The sequence below is a fragment of the Chiloscyllium plagiosum genome, chromosome 28, assembly GCF_004010195.1.
Source record: "Chiloscyllium plagiosum isolate BGI_BamShark_2017 chromosome 28, ASM401019v2, whole genome shotgun sequence".
Taxonomy (NCBI): Eukaryota; Metazoa; Chordata; class Chondrichthyes; order Orectolobiformes; family Hemiscylliidae; genus Chiloscyllium; species Chiloscyllium plagiosum.
Window position 1 is genome coordinate 27,502,232 of NC_057737.1, and position 19,648 is coordinate 27,521,879.

Here is a 19,648-nt window from a genome sequence, read left to right on the forward strand (position 1 = left end):
AAGAGAATGTAATGCTGGAAGGTGGAAGGAGATATGTGTAAAGTATAAACTCCAGCATCGGCTGAATGGGCCAAGTGACCTGTTTCTGTGTTGTACATTGCAAAGAATACAATGGGCCTTTGGAAGTTTCCCTCATAGACACTGCAGCTAAACAGAATTATGTAGTGAACAATTAAAATAATAAAGGGGAAACTGTAGTGAAATTAAAATTTGAATGTGTTTCTCATCCCTCCACAATATCATTTATGAGCACAATAAGCACCAGTCATACACCTGTACCCGCATTTTTGGCATCAATCCATATAGTGATGCTCAGTCTAGATACTGATACAATCAGAAAGATTAACATTATACAATAAATCCTCTTAAATAAAGCAGAAGAAGTGTTGAACGTGGCCAGCAATATGGTAACATCAAGTTTCCACAACAATGTCATTTACAGAAGAGTGTAGATCAACACTGTCTCACAGCAGAGCTGCAGTCGCATTACATAGATGTTACTCTCATACAGTTAACATGTCCATAGCTACACAATGGGTTATTTTATCTGTGTTGCAAATGGTTTACAAATGCTGTTTTGTGATTGACTGAATGTGTGACTGTGTATTAGGCTCTTTCAATAGCACCTTCTAAACTCGTGCCCAATCATTTAAAAGGTAAGAGAAGATACATGGGAACACCACTGCCTGCAAATTCCCCACCAAGTCACACATCATCCTTATTTGCAAATATATCTCCATTTCTTCAATGCTGGGTTAAAATCCTTGAGCTCTCTGCTGAACAGCACAGTGTGCATCTCCAACCCAAGCAAACTGCAGTAGTTCAAGGTGTCAGCTCACCACTACCTTCTCAAGAGCAATTTGGAATCAGCAATAAATGCTGGCCCAGGTGAACCCCATTGATTCATACATAATACAACATGCTAACTACAACTGCCAACAAACCTTATACTGTGAAGTTTACTTCACAGAATGAGAGGCTTGAATAATTTCTTTCACTAATAGCATTTTGACGATTTATTTTTAGGATTATCAATATCTAAATTCTTAAAACTTAAATAAGTGCTCAAATATTTTTGTCACTAAAGATATTTTTCTGCTTCAACACAGACACCAGAATTTAACTGTTCTGATTTCCTTTGAACCTAAACTTCAGTTTTACTCCAAGTCTGCCATGGTTTTGCACGTGACTCCCAACTAAAATGTCACAGGTTTCAGTGGTTCATTTCGATGAGCTTCATCAGTCTCTTTCTTGCTGGTCCACAAAGCATTATCCTGTGGATTGCAATCTTGCAAGAGCCTGGGGTTGAATACGTTAATGTAGAAGCAAAATACTACAGATATTTGGAATCTGAAATAAAATCAGAAAATCCTGAAAATACTTAACAAGACATGCAGCATCTGAGGACAGAAAGTGCAGAGATAAATTCCGACCTGGAACATTAATTCCCCTGCTGAGCAGTTCCAGTAATTTCTGTTTTCATTTCAGAGGAATGCATATTCCAGTAGGGATGTAATGAAGCCTCCATTATTTGGCATAATGAATGGGATTCCCTGTGGGAAAATGAAACTGATGGACAAGTGAGAGTTTCTAACCTTGAGCCTAAAATTTCAGAAGTGTGATTTTACAGAAATGAGGACAGGTACAATACAAATAGCAAAAAAAAAAATAGGATTCTGATGTCTCACACAATTCGTTTGTCCAGATAGAATTCTGGCAGCATAATCAGAATTGCAAATAACTGGAGTGTGAACAATGAAGGTTGAACTTGTTAAAATAGCAAAATGAGGACTAACAGTTGCACACAGTTCTGTGGTTTCACTCTGACTGAAGAAAGGGTTGTGTTATCAAGTGTACAGATAGAAAGAACTATCATAAAAAATGCAGTTGCAAACATCATATTTAAAAAATTCCAAATTGATAATTCAGCCAGGACTTCAACCAGACTGTATCATGAGATTACTGGTCATTTTAAGTGCCCAGTGGGGCACTAAATAAATAGGATAAGAAGGAAGTACACAAATGATATTTTGTGTAGTCATACACCCGTACCTGCACTTCTGGCATCAATCCAGATAGTGATGCTCAGTCTAGGATACTCATACAATCACAAAGATTAACATTATGCAATAAATCCTCTTACATAAAGCAGAAGAAGCGTTGAACACCATCGATGAAAAGTTATACTAGAGAAGAAGCTGTTAAGGCAAAGAAATCAAAACTAGAGGAAAATATCTTGCAGCATTTTGCCAAACAGTTTACAAGTTGGTCTGTCAGGAATTTGAATGATATTGTTAAAGCCTGGCATCAGTCTGAGGGAATCTAGGGTCAGCCTTGTCAGTCAGACAGGTCCACGATGTGCAGCTTTTTCAGAGGATACCTATTATTCAGGTAATGAGGCAAAAACAGTTCAGTATCATCAGTCTGTGGGAGTGCTGCAGCATCAATAAAGGAGCTAGATGGCTCCACCATTGTAACTTGTCATCAAGAGGAAGGTAATGCTATCAATACAGCCTCATGTGTTCATCTAGTGCTCGTGGGAAAGCAAGAGTGGAAATGCAAAGGATTCCAATCCACAGGAAGGTAATATTGTCCATTTGGAGGAGTACAGGGAGAGAGGCTTTTTTTCCTGTAATCAAACCTATTTTCCATAACTTATTCAGAGATACTATCACATACCTCTGGAGCAGGTGGGGCTTGAACCCAGCTTCCAAACCCAGAGGTAGGGACTGTATCATTGTGCCTAAAGAGGCCCCTTGGGAGAGAGAGGTTGTTTAGATTTGTAGGTTAGGTTCAGGCAGTAGTTCAGCAGTAATAACAGCAACATCAGAACTTTGGGGTAATATCAGCATTCAGTACCAGCAGACTGAGTGGTTTGAAACAAGAATGTTCTCAGGCTTAGTTCAATTAGTTTTAGGCAGAAGTGGGTGCTGCAGATGCTGGAGATTAGAGTCAAGATTAGCTTGGTGCTGGAAAAGCATAATAGGTCAGGCAGCATCCGAGGAGCAGAAATCGTGATTCTGTGATGAAGGGCTTTTGCCCAAAACGTCGATTTTTCCTGCTCCTCGGATGCTGTCTGACCTGCTGTGTTTTTCCAGCACTACTCTAATCAATTAATCTTAGTTGACTCAAGTTAAAATGTTAATTGAGCTTTATCATTGAAAGGAGCACACAGATTCTCAATTACCATGTCTATCTCACCTTTATAAAAAAGTGTTATAATTCTTGCACCAATGATTAATGCAAAAAGAACTTTAAAAACTGACTAGAAGATTGGAAAATAAACACAACGGCAGTGGTTATAAATATAAATATAATGAGATTTGCAAAACCATTAGTAGTGAGCAAGAAATTATAGTTCAAAAATCACTAAATTATAAACTTTCTGCAACTACTATTTCAACTGAATTTCAAGAGAACTTAAAGGTTTCAGCCAATGCTATAAATATCAAAATGCTGTATCTGCTAGTCAGGAAAATGTTTTCCACACGTAAACCAGCCTTAAAATTAATTAAGAATTCAGCTTAATAACTATTGTAAAAGGATTAGGTTTAAACGTCTTCATAATTTTGACACATACCTTGGGGTTTATCTATTAGCAATGTCTAAGCTTTGTTAATATTCTCTAATAAATCAATCACAACATCATTAAGCAGGTACTTCAGCACCAGGCAAGGCAGCTTCACAATCTCACTATTCCCTCTGGTGACTGAGTAATTCAGCACAGAAGGCTGCTGAATCTAAAACAATAAAATCTTTCCTCTGTTTTCAGCTAATAAAATAGGAGTTGATACACAGGTGAAAGCAGCAGTACAAATTAGTTAAGTCCTATTTACTTCATAGAATGTGTATAAATTACAAAGAAGGAAATGATAGAAGATACAGGAGTTTGCCTGTATAAGATGATCACATTTCCAAATTGTCAGCCTTCAGGTTCATTCAGGCAATTGTGTGCAAAATTAGTATATGAAAAATAAACAATGCTACATTCTTCCTCCTTCACACATGACTGACACCTTGTAATACAACATGAGCAATATGGAGATACAAGTGCCACTTGTGAAGATACGTCTTTGAGAGAGAAATTAGTAAAACACATTATCAATTACAGAATTAGGAAAGGAGAGAAGAAAGCAATAATAAAAAAAAGACAAAACTTCCCAGTTCTCTCTGCCTTCTACTGAGGTCTTCACAAGTGACAAAAAATAACTTGAGGTGAGCTATGAGCAACTGAACAAAGGGCTGCTATAACAACAGATATAATGGCTTACAAGTTAACAAAATCCTCAAATCCTTGGTTAGGTAGGATTGATTAAGGGCTTTTTTGCCACCTTTGAAGACATGGTCTGCAATTAAAACTGATCTGCTGCATTTGAAATACTGTCCTGCTATGTTGCTTTTCAAAATTCTGCAACTGGTCATATATGACTCAGTTCTGAAATGTTCCTTTGCAATATGTTCCTTGATGATATGTTCCTTGAACAATAACTCCTGCTGAGAAGTCTTGAAGACCTATCTGAATGCTACATTGTCATGGGGATACCTGACAATATGTTAATTCAGGAGTGTAGCAACCCTGATGGAAAGCAATGACATGTGAAAATCAAACTGGATTGCCCGTTGAAACACATTATGATTAAAGTTTGGTTGGAATCAATCTCCATATATCTTAAAAAGGAGAAAATCCTCTCCTTGGATCTTATGCTGTCTAATTTCTCAGCGTAGGGATGTCAAGACATAAGTTTGCCAACAGTATAACTGAAATAGAGTGCGGGGAATAGCTTGTCTAATGTGTCCAAAATAAATCCCTTTTCACTTCTCTGATAAGGGAAGTGACCAAACTTGATGCCAGCAAGAAACATATGATGCGAGTTATCATCAAGAGAACTGTGGAAACTTAGGTCTATTTTCACAATTATATTGTTCGGTCACTTGCCTCAATTATCCCTGTATCAATCTTTCATGCCAAATGCATTTAATATTCACTTTGAGACAGGGGAGTACAAGAAAGGGCAGCAGCAATTGCAGGCGTGCTACACAGTTTATGTTGCCATGGAATGAGATGTAGGACTTTCCAGAATGAACTGCAGGTTATTACTCAAGGAAGTAGCAATAAAAATGTTGCAACAGTGAGGATGTCATCATGCATCAACCTGCCCAGATGTATAGGAACTTCCCAGATAAAATGAAACAGCATATTAAACAAAGTAACAGCTACCAGGGAGTAACTTAAAAGACTGTTATCTGAAGAAGATAACAGCTTTCGTTTCACAATTTGTGATATCATCATAAGCCAACCCAAAATTAGATTACCTCCATGTAATCACTCCCAAAATTCAACATCCCTATACTTAACAAGAGACCCTTCTGCTCCCAAACTTGAGAAATCAGCTTTGTGCTACATGAGATAACTAACCCAACTAACTCACAGACAACAGCCAATCACCATTGCTCCTTCACAGTGGGGGAAAACATCAGTAGAAAGAGATGGTTTGACTTTACCAGTACAATGTAACACCGTTCACACAAAGAACACAATGGTAACATTCACTTTGGGAACAGACTTCAAAAAGTCACCAGCTCACTAGTTTTCACATGCTTTCTGCTCCTTTACAAACACCCAAAGGTTTCTTCTTGAAATCTCAGTTTCAGCTTTGACTACTGTGTGAAGACGAAACCGCCAGGATCTCAGTTTCCCACCTACTGCTTCTTGTTCTGACTCACTTGGAGAGCGTTGATCACACTGTTGATATTTTCTTCAGGTACCTCAAAATAAAAAGAGTATAGGTAAGAAAATAGAAAGGCAGTGAAGCACTTACTAGGACGGTGCCTTGTCTGTTTCAACACAGTCACAGCTTTTAGATGTAAAATATATCAATACATGAGTTAATGGAATCACTTTGTTGACTCAGAATGAAAAGTCTCCAATTCAAATTGACCAGGAAGGTCATGAGTTTGATCTCTACTCTGTACTAAATTGAATGGAAAGGCACCACAGTGGTTCAAAGTGCCCTGGGTAAGGCAAAGAAAAGTTATTCAGTATTCCTTCTTACAATAGCTACACAGGTTATCTTAAGGAGAAAGCAACTGTGGCGAGCAGCTGAGGACCTACGTGGGTTCAGTAAGGATATCTGGTTGCCTGGAGGTCTTCACTGTTAAGGCTTCCAGACAACAGCCATTTGGGCAATGTACCGCTGGATGATTGACAGGTGTGGAACCATATCTCAACAATGCGTAGGTGGTATCAGAAATAATAGGAATAGACCACACCATTAACAACAGCTTCAATAACAAATGTGTTACTTTGTGCTCTCTCTACACAAAATCAGACTTGTCTTATAAAGCTGAGATACATTGAGGGGAGTAAAAACAGGGATTAGAATAGCAAGTGAGCTGGGGTATTACACCAATTAACTAATCTTTTAATTTTAAAGTTACGATGTTATTAAGGGTAGATTACTTATATTGTGATGGCATTACTGGTGGCTGTTCGACTTGGAAATGTTAGTCATAACAGACGCAAGAGTATTCGTTGATTGTATTCTATTGGGTGACACCATTCACCAGTACGCAAAATTAAACGCTTCAAGCCTTTCCTCATCTCATTGAAGAATTGTCTGTCCTAACCTCAGCAAGACAGGATGTCCTGCCTCTTTTGCAGCCATCGTTCAAGCAATAAGACTTTTCCTTTAAGCTTTGAGATCGAGCAAATTCTAGTTTCACCTGAAAGCAGCGTCTGATTGGTTCAACTTGATAGAACAACAATGAGCGGGCTGAGTAGGTACTTTCATACTTCACCTGGGCAGGGTCAATGCCAATCAATACAGAATTCCTCTCCTAAAAGTGTTTATGTTAACGAGGACACTGTCAGACCACTGCCATCTCACACACGTAGTCACCCTTCATGCCTCAGACTACACAATGAATAATGAAATGCCATCTGTCCACCACAGGCAAACAAAGTTTAGAAAATGCAGACAAAAGAAAGCTGCTCCCATTAACTACTGGCGTAAAGACTAGGAGACACGGATTTAAGGTTTGGGCAAGTTATGTAGGGAGGGATATGGGGAGGAACTTGTTTTGAAAACAGTTTTGAATATCAAGGATATAGTACTTGCTGCCCATGAGGGTAATGAGAGATGTGATGATAAATGACTGCAAAACAAAAATTAGTTAGGCATTCGAGGGGAAAAGATTGTAGGGTAGGGGTTAAGAACAGGACTGATAAACAGGACAGACTTGATAAATTGTATAGTTTCCTGTGAACATAATGGCTTCATGTCATTTGCCATCAAGCCTGGTCAATGATTCCTAGCTTTGCAACATTACTGCCCATTCACTGTTGCATGCACACAAATTCAAACTGAAGAAGTGCTTCCAAGTTGTTAAGATTTTCATGCCTCTACTAAAAAGCTTGTTTCACCTTGTACTGGAACGACAGTCACAGAACAATAGTTCTGACTGATGACAATTCAAATCTGCAGGTTAGTTTAATTCTCAAACTGGACGAGGTCTTTGGAGAATATTCACAAAACTAAATAAAAATTCCCTATTTGCACAATAAACTGTGCTGCCCTTATTCTGTTGACTAGTTGGATCTACTTCTCTACCTTTGAGAAACAACTTCACACTTCTTCACTGCGTTGAGTTAGCTGGTCTCAGGCAGGGTGGTGATAGGAAGCTCCTCACTCCAATTAATGCCCCAGGGTGCGGGAGGGCAGGCCCAACAGGTTACCTACTCCTGATAACAGAGTCTGCCACAGTGAGGTCTCCATGGCTGGAATTTCGCACCTTCACCAACTATGAATTTAATGAAGGATGGAGTCAAACAATCAGATAGGGGAGAATGGCAGCCTTTCTGTTGTGGCCCCAGTCAAGTCCATAGCCAGCCTTCCACCAACTAAGTGGGCAACCGCTCAAAGGCCTGATCAAGAAACCCGGCTTCAGAAATGGGGCTCCGGTTGGGTCTGCTGTGAGTTACTCTTACTCCCTCCACCGACACTGCTGCTAACTGCTGCCTATTTCCACAATTCTCCAGCAACTCCCACCCTGTAAACCCCTCCCAGCGGTACCCAGCCTGTGGGCTGGGTCTGTCCATGATCATGGATCTTGGGCCAGGACATTACTGGCAGCATCCACCACGTGCCCAGTAATGCTACCAAGAAATCAGAGGCCAGTTGCTCTCGGAATCCAGGGGAAGACCCGACGTTGCCCAGTTGAGTACCGATGGGTACTTAACTTGGTGGGCCCTCACCAAAAAGGAGGACACAGGACTCCAATTGACTCTGCAGGCAATACCCGGTTGTTTACCTGAAATTCCGCCCTCTGCTGGTGCGAGTCATTACAGGCAGGATCTGGCCTGATTGTGGTGCCCTTACATTTGTTTAAACTGCATGAGGCACAGGCAGCTATTGAGGTGTTAATGACTGCCAGCTCCAAGTAACTGGTCTCTGCACAAGTCCATGCTGTCAGAAGGGGAGAACATTGTGGGAAAAAAGATATGTACATTCTGAATGTGGTGAGATTGTTCATCCTTCCTCATAGAAATAGTAAAGTTACTTGTACGAATATCCTGTTGTCAGACTGACAGCACAGAGACTTCATTCATTGGGACAGGTTTTCTTCTGAAATCTGATATTACTGCAGAAAGAGACTGTTACAGAAATATCGACAAAAATGTTGAAATCTAGGGCCAAGAGTGAGGGCATAGTATTCTTCAAACAAATATTGAGCTTACTTCCACAAGTGGAAAATAAACAGCACATTGCTGAGCAGTGCCAACAGAGTAAACAAAGCTTTAATGGGGAAAATTTGCAGGGATATTGTTTGCAAACCTGTCCCATGGATCAGAAAAGATAAATGTCAGAAAATAACAATTCCTCAGACTATCTGCAGGGGACACAGTTCAACAGTTCTGCACTTAAAAGGGAGGCAAAAAGGCAAACACAGCAAAAAATTAATTGTGCAAGCTTAGTTCCTTCAGCTTTACGCTTTGCCAAACTAAAACAATTAGCAATAATCAATCTGCTGATAAATCACTCTCGATACTAAGGGGCAGTGAAGCAGAGAGTGGGCATGCAAACAGAAAGAAAAACAACATTTTACTCTAACGAACTGGCCATGGTTCAGCAGATTAACCTTGTCAGTAACATCAGCTTCACACAGTTCACATTCAACAAACAAGCTCTTCAGAATTTTGCCAGATCCATGCTGGGTTAAAGCAGAATAAATAGTTATAATAAGCAACAGTGATGCAAAGTGACAGGTCTAGTTTTCGTCCAGAAAATAACACTGCAGTGTGCTCTTTTGTAACCAGACTTTTTTGAAACTTACCAAGGCGTGATCAAACTTAAATGTACTGATGTAGTATGCTGGGATATCAGCGGCAGCCAGGGGCTCTGCAATCTGGGCAACGATTCCACATTCATCTGGTGGAAGAGACGCAGTTTAACACTTAGCACTGAATAACACACTACAGTAAACAAAGCACTTAGCGGTAATTCCTTCAAGTAACTATTGGCTGTCTTTTTCCTTTAGGGCCAAGCAAAAATAATTGTACAGAGACAGCATCCTTTCTGAGGATTTCCTCTGAGACTCTTTCACACAACAAAAGCTCTCAGTTTCAATAGGGCAGCACAGTAGACTGTATGTTTTGTTCTATTTTCTGCTTGGCTATCACTGCTTTCCCCCATCTCTGCTGCAACTGTTGACTTTTCTGAGGTGCAGTACTCAGTCTCTTCCATTCCTTAAACACACAATAAACAGAACTTGCTGGAGAAACCCAGCAGACCTGTGGAGAGGGAGCAGAGTTGATGTTTCGAGTCTAGTGACCGTAACCTCTGCTTTCTCTCCACAAGCCTGACGGGTTCCTCCAGCAATTCCTGCTAATTATGTGTTTAAGGAATGGTGGAGAGTGAGTACTGCTGGTGAAACTCAGCATGTCTGTGGAGAGAAAACAGAATTTATGGTCACTGGACTTGAAACATTAATTCTGCTTTCTCTCTACAGACATGCTGAGTTTTGCCAGCAGTACTCACTCTCCTCCATTCCATAAACACAGCCACAAATGGAGGGACACCAAAATCAGACAAGGAACTACCGATACTGGGGATCTGAAACACCAAAACAGAAATTGCTGGTGAAACTCAGCATGTCTGTGGTGAGAAAACAGAGTTTACAGTCACTGGAGTTGAAAATTTAAGTCTGTTTTCTCTCCACAGACATGCTGAGTTTTGTCAGCAATTTCTGGTTTGGTGTTTCAGATCTACAGCATCAGCAGTTCCTTGTCTGATTTTGGTGTCCCTCCATTCACGGCTGAGTTAAGTATACTCTCTGTGTAAGACTAACTGTAAGTGCCAGTAGCTTCAACACTGTCCAGCTGACATCCACCCAGACGCAGCAAGGGGAGCAGCAACACCAGCTGATTAATCAAAGTCCTGGATCCAATCCTCCTTCTGAATATCTAACAATCTTGTGATTTAGCCTAATGACTGGTTGATTTGATTTGATTTATTACCGTCTCGTGTACTGAGGTACAGTGAAAAGTGTTGTCTTATGTGTTCTCCAGGCAGATTGGACTATACAAGTGCATAGGGTAACAGAACAGAGTGCAGGATACAGTGTTACAGCTGCTGAGGACGTGCAGAGAGAGATCAACATTAACATTAAAGAGATCCATTCAAAACATTAACATTAAAGAGATCCATTCAAAAGTCTGTTAACAGCAAGGATGAAGCTGTTCTTGAATTTGTTCAAACGTGTATACAAATGTTTATATCTTCTACCCGACAGGCAACGGTTGAAGAGAGTATAAGCAGGGTGGGAGGGGTGTTTGATTATTTTGGATACGTTCATGAGGCAGTGGGAAGGATAGATTGAGCCAATGGATGGAAAGCTGTTTTTCAGAGGGGCAATAAACCAGGCTGGGCTGCGATCAGTTCGGTTTGATACAGAGATGAAAATGATTTTGAGAGCCCTTTTGTTTATATGTAAACAGATGACACTTCAGGCTAAAGTGGTCATGTTTTAGAAGTGACCTTTATAAAGAGAGGGGAGGGGTCAGCTCTTTAACTAGCTCAGCTGAGCTTTTTTTCAGTTCACTCCTGAACTGGGAAGTTCAAGAGGGAGCTGTGTGAAAACTCTCTCTCTTTTCGGCCTTTCAACTTCAACCTATAAGCATGTGTTCCATTTATACTGGTTTTTAAAGGGAGTTTGCTTATCAAGAGTATTGTGTATATTCGGGACAGCATAATTAAGTCTAGCTGGATAGGTTGAGTTCTGTAGGGGTTCTTTATTCTGTGATTTGTGTTTCATTGTGTCATTTTGTGAATAAACTTTTTGCCTGTTTTAAAACTAATAGTCAACCGAGCTATAATACTCTGGGTAATTTTCACTGTACACTTACCAAAACAAATTGCAAAGTTAGGTCTAGGGCTGTCTGCTTAAGAATGTTTTGAGGGGTCTGGCCTAGTACATAACATTATACACAACTGAACTTTTTTTTTCATCACCAAACTACAGTGGTTCTTTTTAATCTCTTAACCACCACCAGTAAATCACCCATTTCTCCAAATGAACTGTTTACAATGTAAAACCTGTTAAGAGCAATGAAAACCATCAAAGGTGAGAGAGAAATAGGACAGTGGGAAGAAGCTAAATCAAAATGGATGAACTCAGATCTTAAATGGAAAAGGTCAATGGGCATCAATTGCTCTCAACTGACTCTGGAGATGCTCTGTTTGAGCCTTCAAGGGACGCCCATTTCTAACTCTGAAAAGTGGGACTCTCATCCCTGTATTTATTCCCAAACTGACAATCAGCCTCCACCTGCCTTCATAGAGTCATAGAGATGTACAGCATGGAAATAGACCCTTCGGTCCAACCTGTCCATGCCAACTGAATACCCCAACCCAATCTCGTCCCACCTGCCAGCACCCGGCCCATATCCCTCCAAACCCTTCCTATTCATATACACATCCAAATGCCTCTTAAATGTTATAATTGTACCAGCCTCCACCACAACCTCTAGCAGCTCATTGCATATACGTACCACCCTCTGCATGAAAACGTTGCCCCTTAGGTCTCTTTTGTATCTTTCCCCTCTCACCCTAAACCTATGCCCTTTAGTTCTGGACTCCCCCTCCCCAGGGAAAAGACTTTGTTTATTTATCTTATCCATGCCCTTCATGATTTTATAAACCTCTATAAGGTCATCCCTCAGCCTTTGACACTCCAGGGAAAACAGCTCCCTGCACTCCAAGGTTTCTTTGTTCAGCAACACTTCCTAGGACCTTACCATTAAGTGTATAAGTCCTGCTACGATTTGCTTTCCCAAAATGCAGCACCTCGCATTTATCTAAATTAAACTCCATCTGCCATTACACAGCCCACTGGCCTATCTGATCAAGATCCCTTCGAGATATAAAAAAGATAAAAAAAGCTCAGTTTTAAGGGTTCCTGTGGTAGTGTCTCTACCTCTAGGCCAGAGGACCTGAGATCACGTTCCACCTACTCCAGACGTACCTGAACAGATTGGTTAAAAAATGTGTTTTGTATTCAGACCACCGTCTGAGACAGATTAACACTCCCTCAAGTCAGTTGCAATGGCAAACTTAAACCTTGTAACACTGAACGTCTGCACTATGTTATGATAATTTGTGTTACTGAATAAGAACTGTGTCTAGGTTTTATCCACAAATGGTTAGCTCAGTTGGCTGGATGGTTGGTTTGTAATGCACGGTGATACAGTGTGGGTTCAATTCCCACACCAGCTGAGGTTACCATGTAGGACTCCCCTTCTCATCCTTCCCCCTCATCCTGAGGTGAGATGACCATCAGGTTAAACCAGTTGTCTCCCTGTAACGTGGAGAAAGCGACCCTATGAGGGCCCTCCTGGTCCAGTTGTAATGTTTCTACCTCTGAGCCAGGAGGCTCAGGTTAAAGTCTCACCTACTCCAGTGTTGTGGAATAATATCTTTGAACTAGTTGATTAGAGAATATTTGAGTTTTTGAGGGCTCATGCGGTGTCCCTACCTCTAGGTCAAGCGGTCTGGGTTCAAGTCCCACCTGCTCCAGATGTGTGTCATAGCATGTCTGAACAGGTTGATTAAAAAATATCTGAGAGCTGAGCTCTGACTGTGCTTCTAAATTGTTATTTGTTTTAATTGCAAACTGGGTAAACTGGTGATAGCTCGAACCTGAATTCTTAGCAGTCCAGTACAATTGTAGACTAAGGGCAGTGGTTCATGAATTCCCAGATCAAGTGGTTGTTCTGCAGAGCTGTGCTGTCCAAAGACCACATTTACATTGACTGTGGGATGCTGCACCCCATCTTTACTTTGTTAAAAAAACCTTTCATTGTTATTTTGGTTGCCCTTCAGCCTGACCTTTGGGTACCCAGTGAGGAGTGAACAGATCAGAGGGCCTGCTTGTGGGTCTGCCCTGGCAGTGTGTGAGAGAAGTGACTGTAATTCCCGACCCTCGTCTGAGGCTATGTCATTGGAGACAGATCATGCAGTGTCCACCTGTACCCTCAAAGCTTCCAGAGGGACTTGGGCACAGCAGCAAATGGGATGTGTTATTTGCTCCACTACTCCACTTGGATTCAGCTTCCACTTCTCTTCCAGTTTTCTTACCCTTTCATGATTTTTGTTATTGTCACATTTAATGACTGCAATTCAATGACTCCAAAACGGTGGTGGGTGTTCAAAATAAAACCAAAAGGACCTCTGTTATTCCCCTTTCTGGACAGGGAAAGAATCCAGAAGGGAAAGTTTAAAACGGAAATTTGCACAATCTTATTGATTTACAATAAAACATTTGTAAATCTGAGCTATTTTTGTCTAACTTAACTTATGGATACTGATGTACAAAACAATACAAGCCAAGTATCTGCAAATCAGCAAAAGATTTAAAAACACAAACATTAGCAGTACAGCTTTAAATTTATTTTTCATTTAAAAAAAACCTTCTTGGCCCCCTGAAAGGAAAGTGATTTTAAGAGCTTGGTTAAGTCATTTCTTAATAAATGAGAGATTAAGGACTAATCCAATAATCCATTTCACACAGTTTCATGAATAATATGGCAATTGGCAAATGATATATTTAAGAGGAGTCCATTGCTTTATTTTCACAGTTGAGAATGGTGATTTCACTGGCTACCAAAGATCTGTTCTCTTTCCCTTAGCATGAAAAGTGTTCCGTTTTCAGGTGCTGTGGAAGATTTTAAGGATGGCTCCCCTCATGGTATAAACAATAGCAGAGGTCCACATGCAGATTTACTCTGGGCAAATCACTTTACACAGAACATCAGCAGTGCATAGTCATCAATGACTCATTCTTGTTCAGTAAGATGACAGGCATAAATATGATTGAATCTACTCGTTCTACTTCACCCGGTTCAAAAATCATAAGATCAGCAGTATGAATCACCTTAATGACATCCCTGTTGAAATGCATACATTATACAAGTACATAATCAGTAATTAATGCCTGATGCTTTGCAAGTAAAATTACCTAAAATAAAAATGGATGCGACATCTTAAAAATGCAACTATCATATTGCATTATTTCCATAATTGGGCAACACTCCTCTGAAAATGTTCTACAATGTCCAAATGTATTCAAGTTAAAAATATTTAAAATCTCAGAGTCATAGAGGCTTACAGCTTGGAAACAGGTGCTTCGGCCCAATTCATCCATGCCGCCCAGTTTTCACAATTAATCTAGCCCCATTTGCCTGCGTTTGATCCATATCCCTCCATACCTATTCTGTCCAAATGTTTCTTAAATGACAAAATTTACTCGCCTCCACAACTATCTCTGGCAGCCGAATCCATGGGATCTTCGCTACCTTTTCGATTTTCCTCCTATTATCAGTGATATTCATGGGGTCTGGGAATGGGGGAAGATGAGGAAGATGCAGCCAGCTATAATTCCACATATTTCTGAAAGTAAACGTAAGGTGCCAACCTTCATAGGAAAGCCTGTGACACTCTCCAAAATGTGTAGACTTGAGCGTATTTTTAAAAGGATTTTTTTTGGTGTATGGAGTGTGAGGGTAGGGTGGTGGGAAAAGATGGTGGCCTGTTTATTGAAGATTAGCTATCTGTGTGTGTGAAAGGGTGTGGACACTGAAAGTCTACTGAGGAGACTACACACCTCATTCTTGGTAAATGGAAGAGGATAAACGACACAAAGGAAAAGGTCTATCCTGATTAAGGCTGCAGAAAAGCATCAATGTTCTATATGCGAAATGCTGCCTCCAGTTCCAAATTTAGTATTCATTCTATCACAGGCAAAAAGACAAAAAAGTTCCAATCAAATTTTCAATTATCTGAGAAAACTGGAAACTCCTCCCATGAAAGGAGACACCGTCTTGAACAACAGGGATTAAAAACTATAACACTATTGTTCAGAGCACAGGGTGCTAGTGAATGACTTGATAACTTTTAGCCCAACTATCTGCACCAAAGTAATTTCAATTTGCGTAAGAGATCACTATCGAAGAGTAGAGTCCTTAAAAATTGGTCAGTGTTCATACAGTTTGTATGAGCTCAGCAAAACTGTGAAGCAGGAATTGTGTGATGCTATTGAATTACATATTCTTCAACAGGAATTGTCACTCAACTGTTATAAGCTTCTACATATTTGCTCCATATATAAAACTAAAACCTCACTCTGCTCAGATTGAGAAATGACAATGCCTGAAGCAGGATACACTTTACATCAGAGAATGAATAAATGGTACACTCTTCGCTAACCTAGCCAGGCAGCTCTTTTAAAGTACAAATTGATATTGCCACTTCTTTTGTGTAACTCAAGATCGGTACATTAGTTGGAACTATTACAGCTTGACTGTTTAGAATTACAAACATGGATCAGGATTCCCCTGGCTCCCTTAAACATTTTCCTTTAACAATGCACCAATTTTCCAGCTCCCATTACTATCAGCTGTTGCCCAGCTCATCTTGCACAATTCTACAGTCTGCTTTGTCCGCAACCCAATGGTGAGTGAGGCAGCATCAGTGCTTGGAGTTACACATGAAATCCATAGGGGCAGAATGCAAAAGAAAGAAAAATTGGATATTATTCCACTTGTTTGCATTCCAATAAGAAGAAATAAAGGCAGATACACTTAAATTTTAAAAAAGTGCAGAGTGGTTCACCAATTGTCTTTTAAGTGTTTATATCTCGTTTCTCATTTTCTCATGTTTATCTTGCTGGACTCACTGCATTGTCGTAAAAATGGAAAAACGACATCTCTTTCAATAGTGCTTTCAAACTTCTTCCTAAATCTGTGCTGTTGGCATGGGTGAGGAATTGATCCGACTAGATCCAGACTCAATGATGGACCGCTCCTTCAGGTTAAGTGAGTCAGGTATACACTATCTCAATACAAAGTGAGTCTGATCTCAGTGCAGCTTCCATCCATTATTGTGCCTGTGGCACTTTGTCCTCTCTCCAAACAGTCTGGGAGATGGACAGATTTTATATTGTTGTTGGAAAAAGTGGAAGTAGAAAGCATTAAGAACAAAGGAAGCCTTCACACTTCCACTTCAGGGAAGACCTAATGCAAATCAGGAACTAGCACAAGTGGAACTTTCAACCTTGGTAGTTGACAAAATGCAGGTCAGTTGCACGTTATACATACTGCCTGACTTCTCCATTCTCATTTGCTTTAATGCAATGTAAAATGGGGTGTGGTGTATAGCAAATATACAACGTGTTAGTCACTGTAACTTGATCGACTTTACTGACCGCCACCATTAAGACAAAGCTACAGTAATGTTAAGAGATTTGTGAGGCAAGTCTAAATTTGTCACATACCAAATCCTAGAGGCTGCCCACCTATCCGAACCATCTTCCAGAGTTCCCCAGATGCACTCGTAAACAATAGATTGTTTGGAAACCTAGTATGATACAGAGGAATAAATCAACTTTAATTCGCAGAATCTGATTATTAAGTCTATGATTCTGCTCTTAAATAAAATTAATTCAAATTAAAAACATAAATGGATTTTGCAGTTATATCCCTCGATTCTGATATCATTGTACAACGTACTTTTAAAAAAAAAGTTTTCGGTCCTCGGCTGAGTGTGTCCCTCACATTGTTGTTGACTGAAGCATGGCTACAGCTTCCATGGCATTGAGAACATGAAAGCTCTTAGTGCCAATGGCAGTCAAAAGCTTGAGGTGGTGCTTTACCAAACTGCCAATTTGCCAAGAAATGCACTCAACTGATTTCACACAGTGGTTGAAATCAATCCTGCAGGTACCTTTTCTCGAAACAAACAATATCCCCCTTTAGGGCTTGAGTTTACATTCTGGATTTTGCAAGTGAAAATCAGCTCCTAAAATACCTGAGGCTAGGAAGGGCATAAGTTGCATTTACAGCTAGGTTCTGCAATATGGACTGGACTCCATTCTGCCAGGATTCTGCAAACTCCAAAATGTGTGCTCAACCTCCAAGGGGGGTTGTCTCCTTAGCAGAGATTTAAATTCTGTTTTTTTTTAGATTGGATTAGATTCCCTACAGTGTGGAAACAGGCCCTTCGGCCCAACCAGTCCACAGCGAGCCTCCGAAGAGTAACCCACCCAGACCCATTTCCCTCTGACTAATGCCCCTAACACAACAGGCAATTTAGCATGGCCAATTCACCTGACCTGCACATCTTTGGACTGTGGGAAACCCACCCAGACACAGGGAGAATGTGCAAACTCCACACAGACAGTCACCCGAGGCTGGAATCGAAACTGAGACTCTGGTGCTGTGAGGCAGCAGTGCTAACCACTGAGCCACCTTGCCGCCCCCAGGGGAGGGGGATGGTGCAGGGGAGAAATAGCATCTGCCCCTCCCACATTATGGAGTGCATTGTGGGGAATTCAGACACTTCCAAATAGGTCTTCCATTTGCCCTAGAAAAGCTTTAGCTGAGCCCATACCAGTTGAGATTTAGCATGCGCCCATGGTGAAGAGCAACAATTTATATCTCCAGCAGCTTAACAAAGACCGTCTTATACCTTTGTTGTGTCTGCACATCCATCACTAAGGAGATGTAGCCCTCAATGAGAGAGAAGGAGAAGAAACGAATGTGACCATTTTCATCATTGCCCATTGCGGAATCTTTCATGCTAGAAACACAATGAATGTATAATGAGATTAAACTGCATCAACAATCTGTGCCCTTTCAATGGGCTTTAACATGCGTCAATGATAATACATCTTTCCATAATCAAGCATTTTCATTTATTAAGAATTCACATTAAGAAACAACTTTCATATGTAGTTTGCAGAAAAGTATTTGCTATATGGTTATGTACAATGTACATAGAACAAAGAACAATACAGCGCAGAACAGGCGCTCCGGCCCTTGATGTTGCACCGACCTGTGAACTAATCTAAGCCTACAATATCCCATCATCACCCATATGCTTATCCAAGGGCTGTTTAAATGCTCCTAATATGGCTGAGGTCACTAAATTGGCAAGCAGGGTATTCCATGCCTGTACCACTCTCTGAGTAAAAAGCCTGCCTCTGACATTTGACTTAAATCTATCACCCCTCAATTTGCAGCTATGCCTCCTCGTACAAGCAGACTTCATCATCCTTGGAACAGACTCTCACTGTCCACCCTATCTAATCCTCTATCATCTTATAAGTCTCTATTAAATCCCCACTTAGCCTTCTTTTCTCCAATGAGAACAGATCCAAGTCCGTCAGCCTTTCCTCATAAGACCTTCGCTTCAGACTAGGCAACACCCTGGTAAATCTCCTCTGCACCTTTTCCAATGCTTCCACATCCTTCCTGTAATGGGGCGACCAGAACTGCACACAATACTCCAAGTGCGGCCACACTAGCATTTTGTACAGCTGCAGCATGACATCAAGGCTCCGGAACTCAATCCCTCTCCCAATAAAACTTAACACACCGAATGCCTTCTTAACAGCACTATCAACTTGGGTGGCAACTATCAGGGATCTATGTAAATGGACACCAAGATCCCTCTGACATCCACACTACCAAGAATCGTTCCATTGACCCAGTATTCTGCCTTCCTGTTATTCTTCCCAAAGTGTATCACCTCACATATATCTGGATGGAACTCCATTTGCCACTTTTCAGCCCAATTCTGCAGTTTATCCAAGTCTCCCTGCAGCTTGCAACATTCTTCCACACTGTCCACGACTCTCCTGACTTTAGTGTCATCTGCAAATTTACTAACCCATCCACCTATGCCTGCATCTAAGTCGTTTATAAAAATGACAAACACCAATGGTCCCAAAACAGATGTTTGTGGCACACTACTAGTAATTGGACTCCAGGCTGAATATTTTCCATCAACCACCACTTGCTGCTTTCTTACAGAAAGTTAGTTTCTAATCCAAACTGCTATATCACCTTCAATCCCATGCCTCCGCATCTTCTCCAATAGTCTACCACGTGGAACAATATCAAAGGCTTTACCACGTCAACTGCCCTACCCTCATCTACATGCTTGGTCGCCTTCTCAAAAAGCTCAATGAGATTTGTGAGACACGACCCGCCCTTGACAAATCCATGTTGACTATTTCCAATCAAATTGTTGCTTGCTAGATGACTGTAAATCCTATTTCTTATAATCCTTTCCAAAACGTTTCCGACAACAGA

The 19,648-nt window shown here is 40.7% G+C and overlaps 1 protein-coding gene across 1 annotated transcript in view; it reads right to left on the reverse strand.

Moving 5' to 3' along the window:
* Positions 1-3,053: 3,053 nt before the first annotated feature.
* The window catches only part of LOC122564076 (cytosolic arginine sensor for mTORC1 subunit 2), a 156,622-nt gene continuing 140,027 nt past the window's right edge, over positions 3,054-19,648 (reverse strand). Inside the window, exons 6-9 of the mRNA XM_043718578.1 lie at positions 18,021-18,131; positions 16,828-16,910; positions 9,334-9,428; positions 3,054-5,766 (exon numbers count right to left, since the gene is read on the reverse strand). Of these exons, the coding sequence (XP_043574513.1) occupies positions 5,701-5,766; positions 9,334-9,428; positions 16,828-16,910; positions 18,021-18,131 (355 nt within the window). The 3' untranslated portion in view covers positions 3,054-5,700. The remainder of the gene's footprint in view (positions 5,767-9,333; positions 9,429-16,827; positions 16,911-18,020; positions 18,132-19,648) is intronic.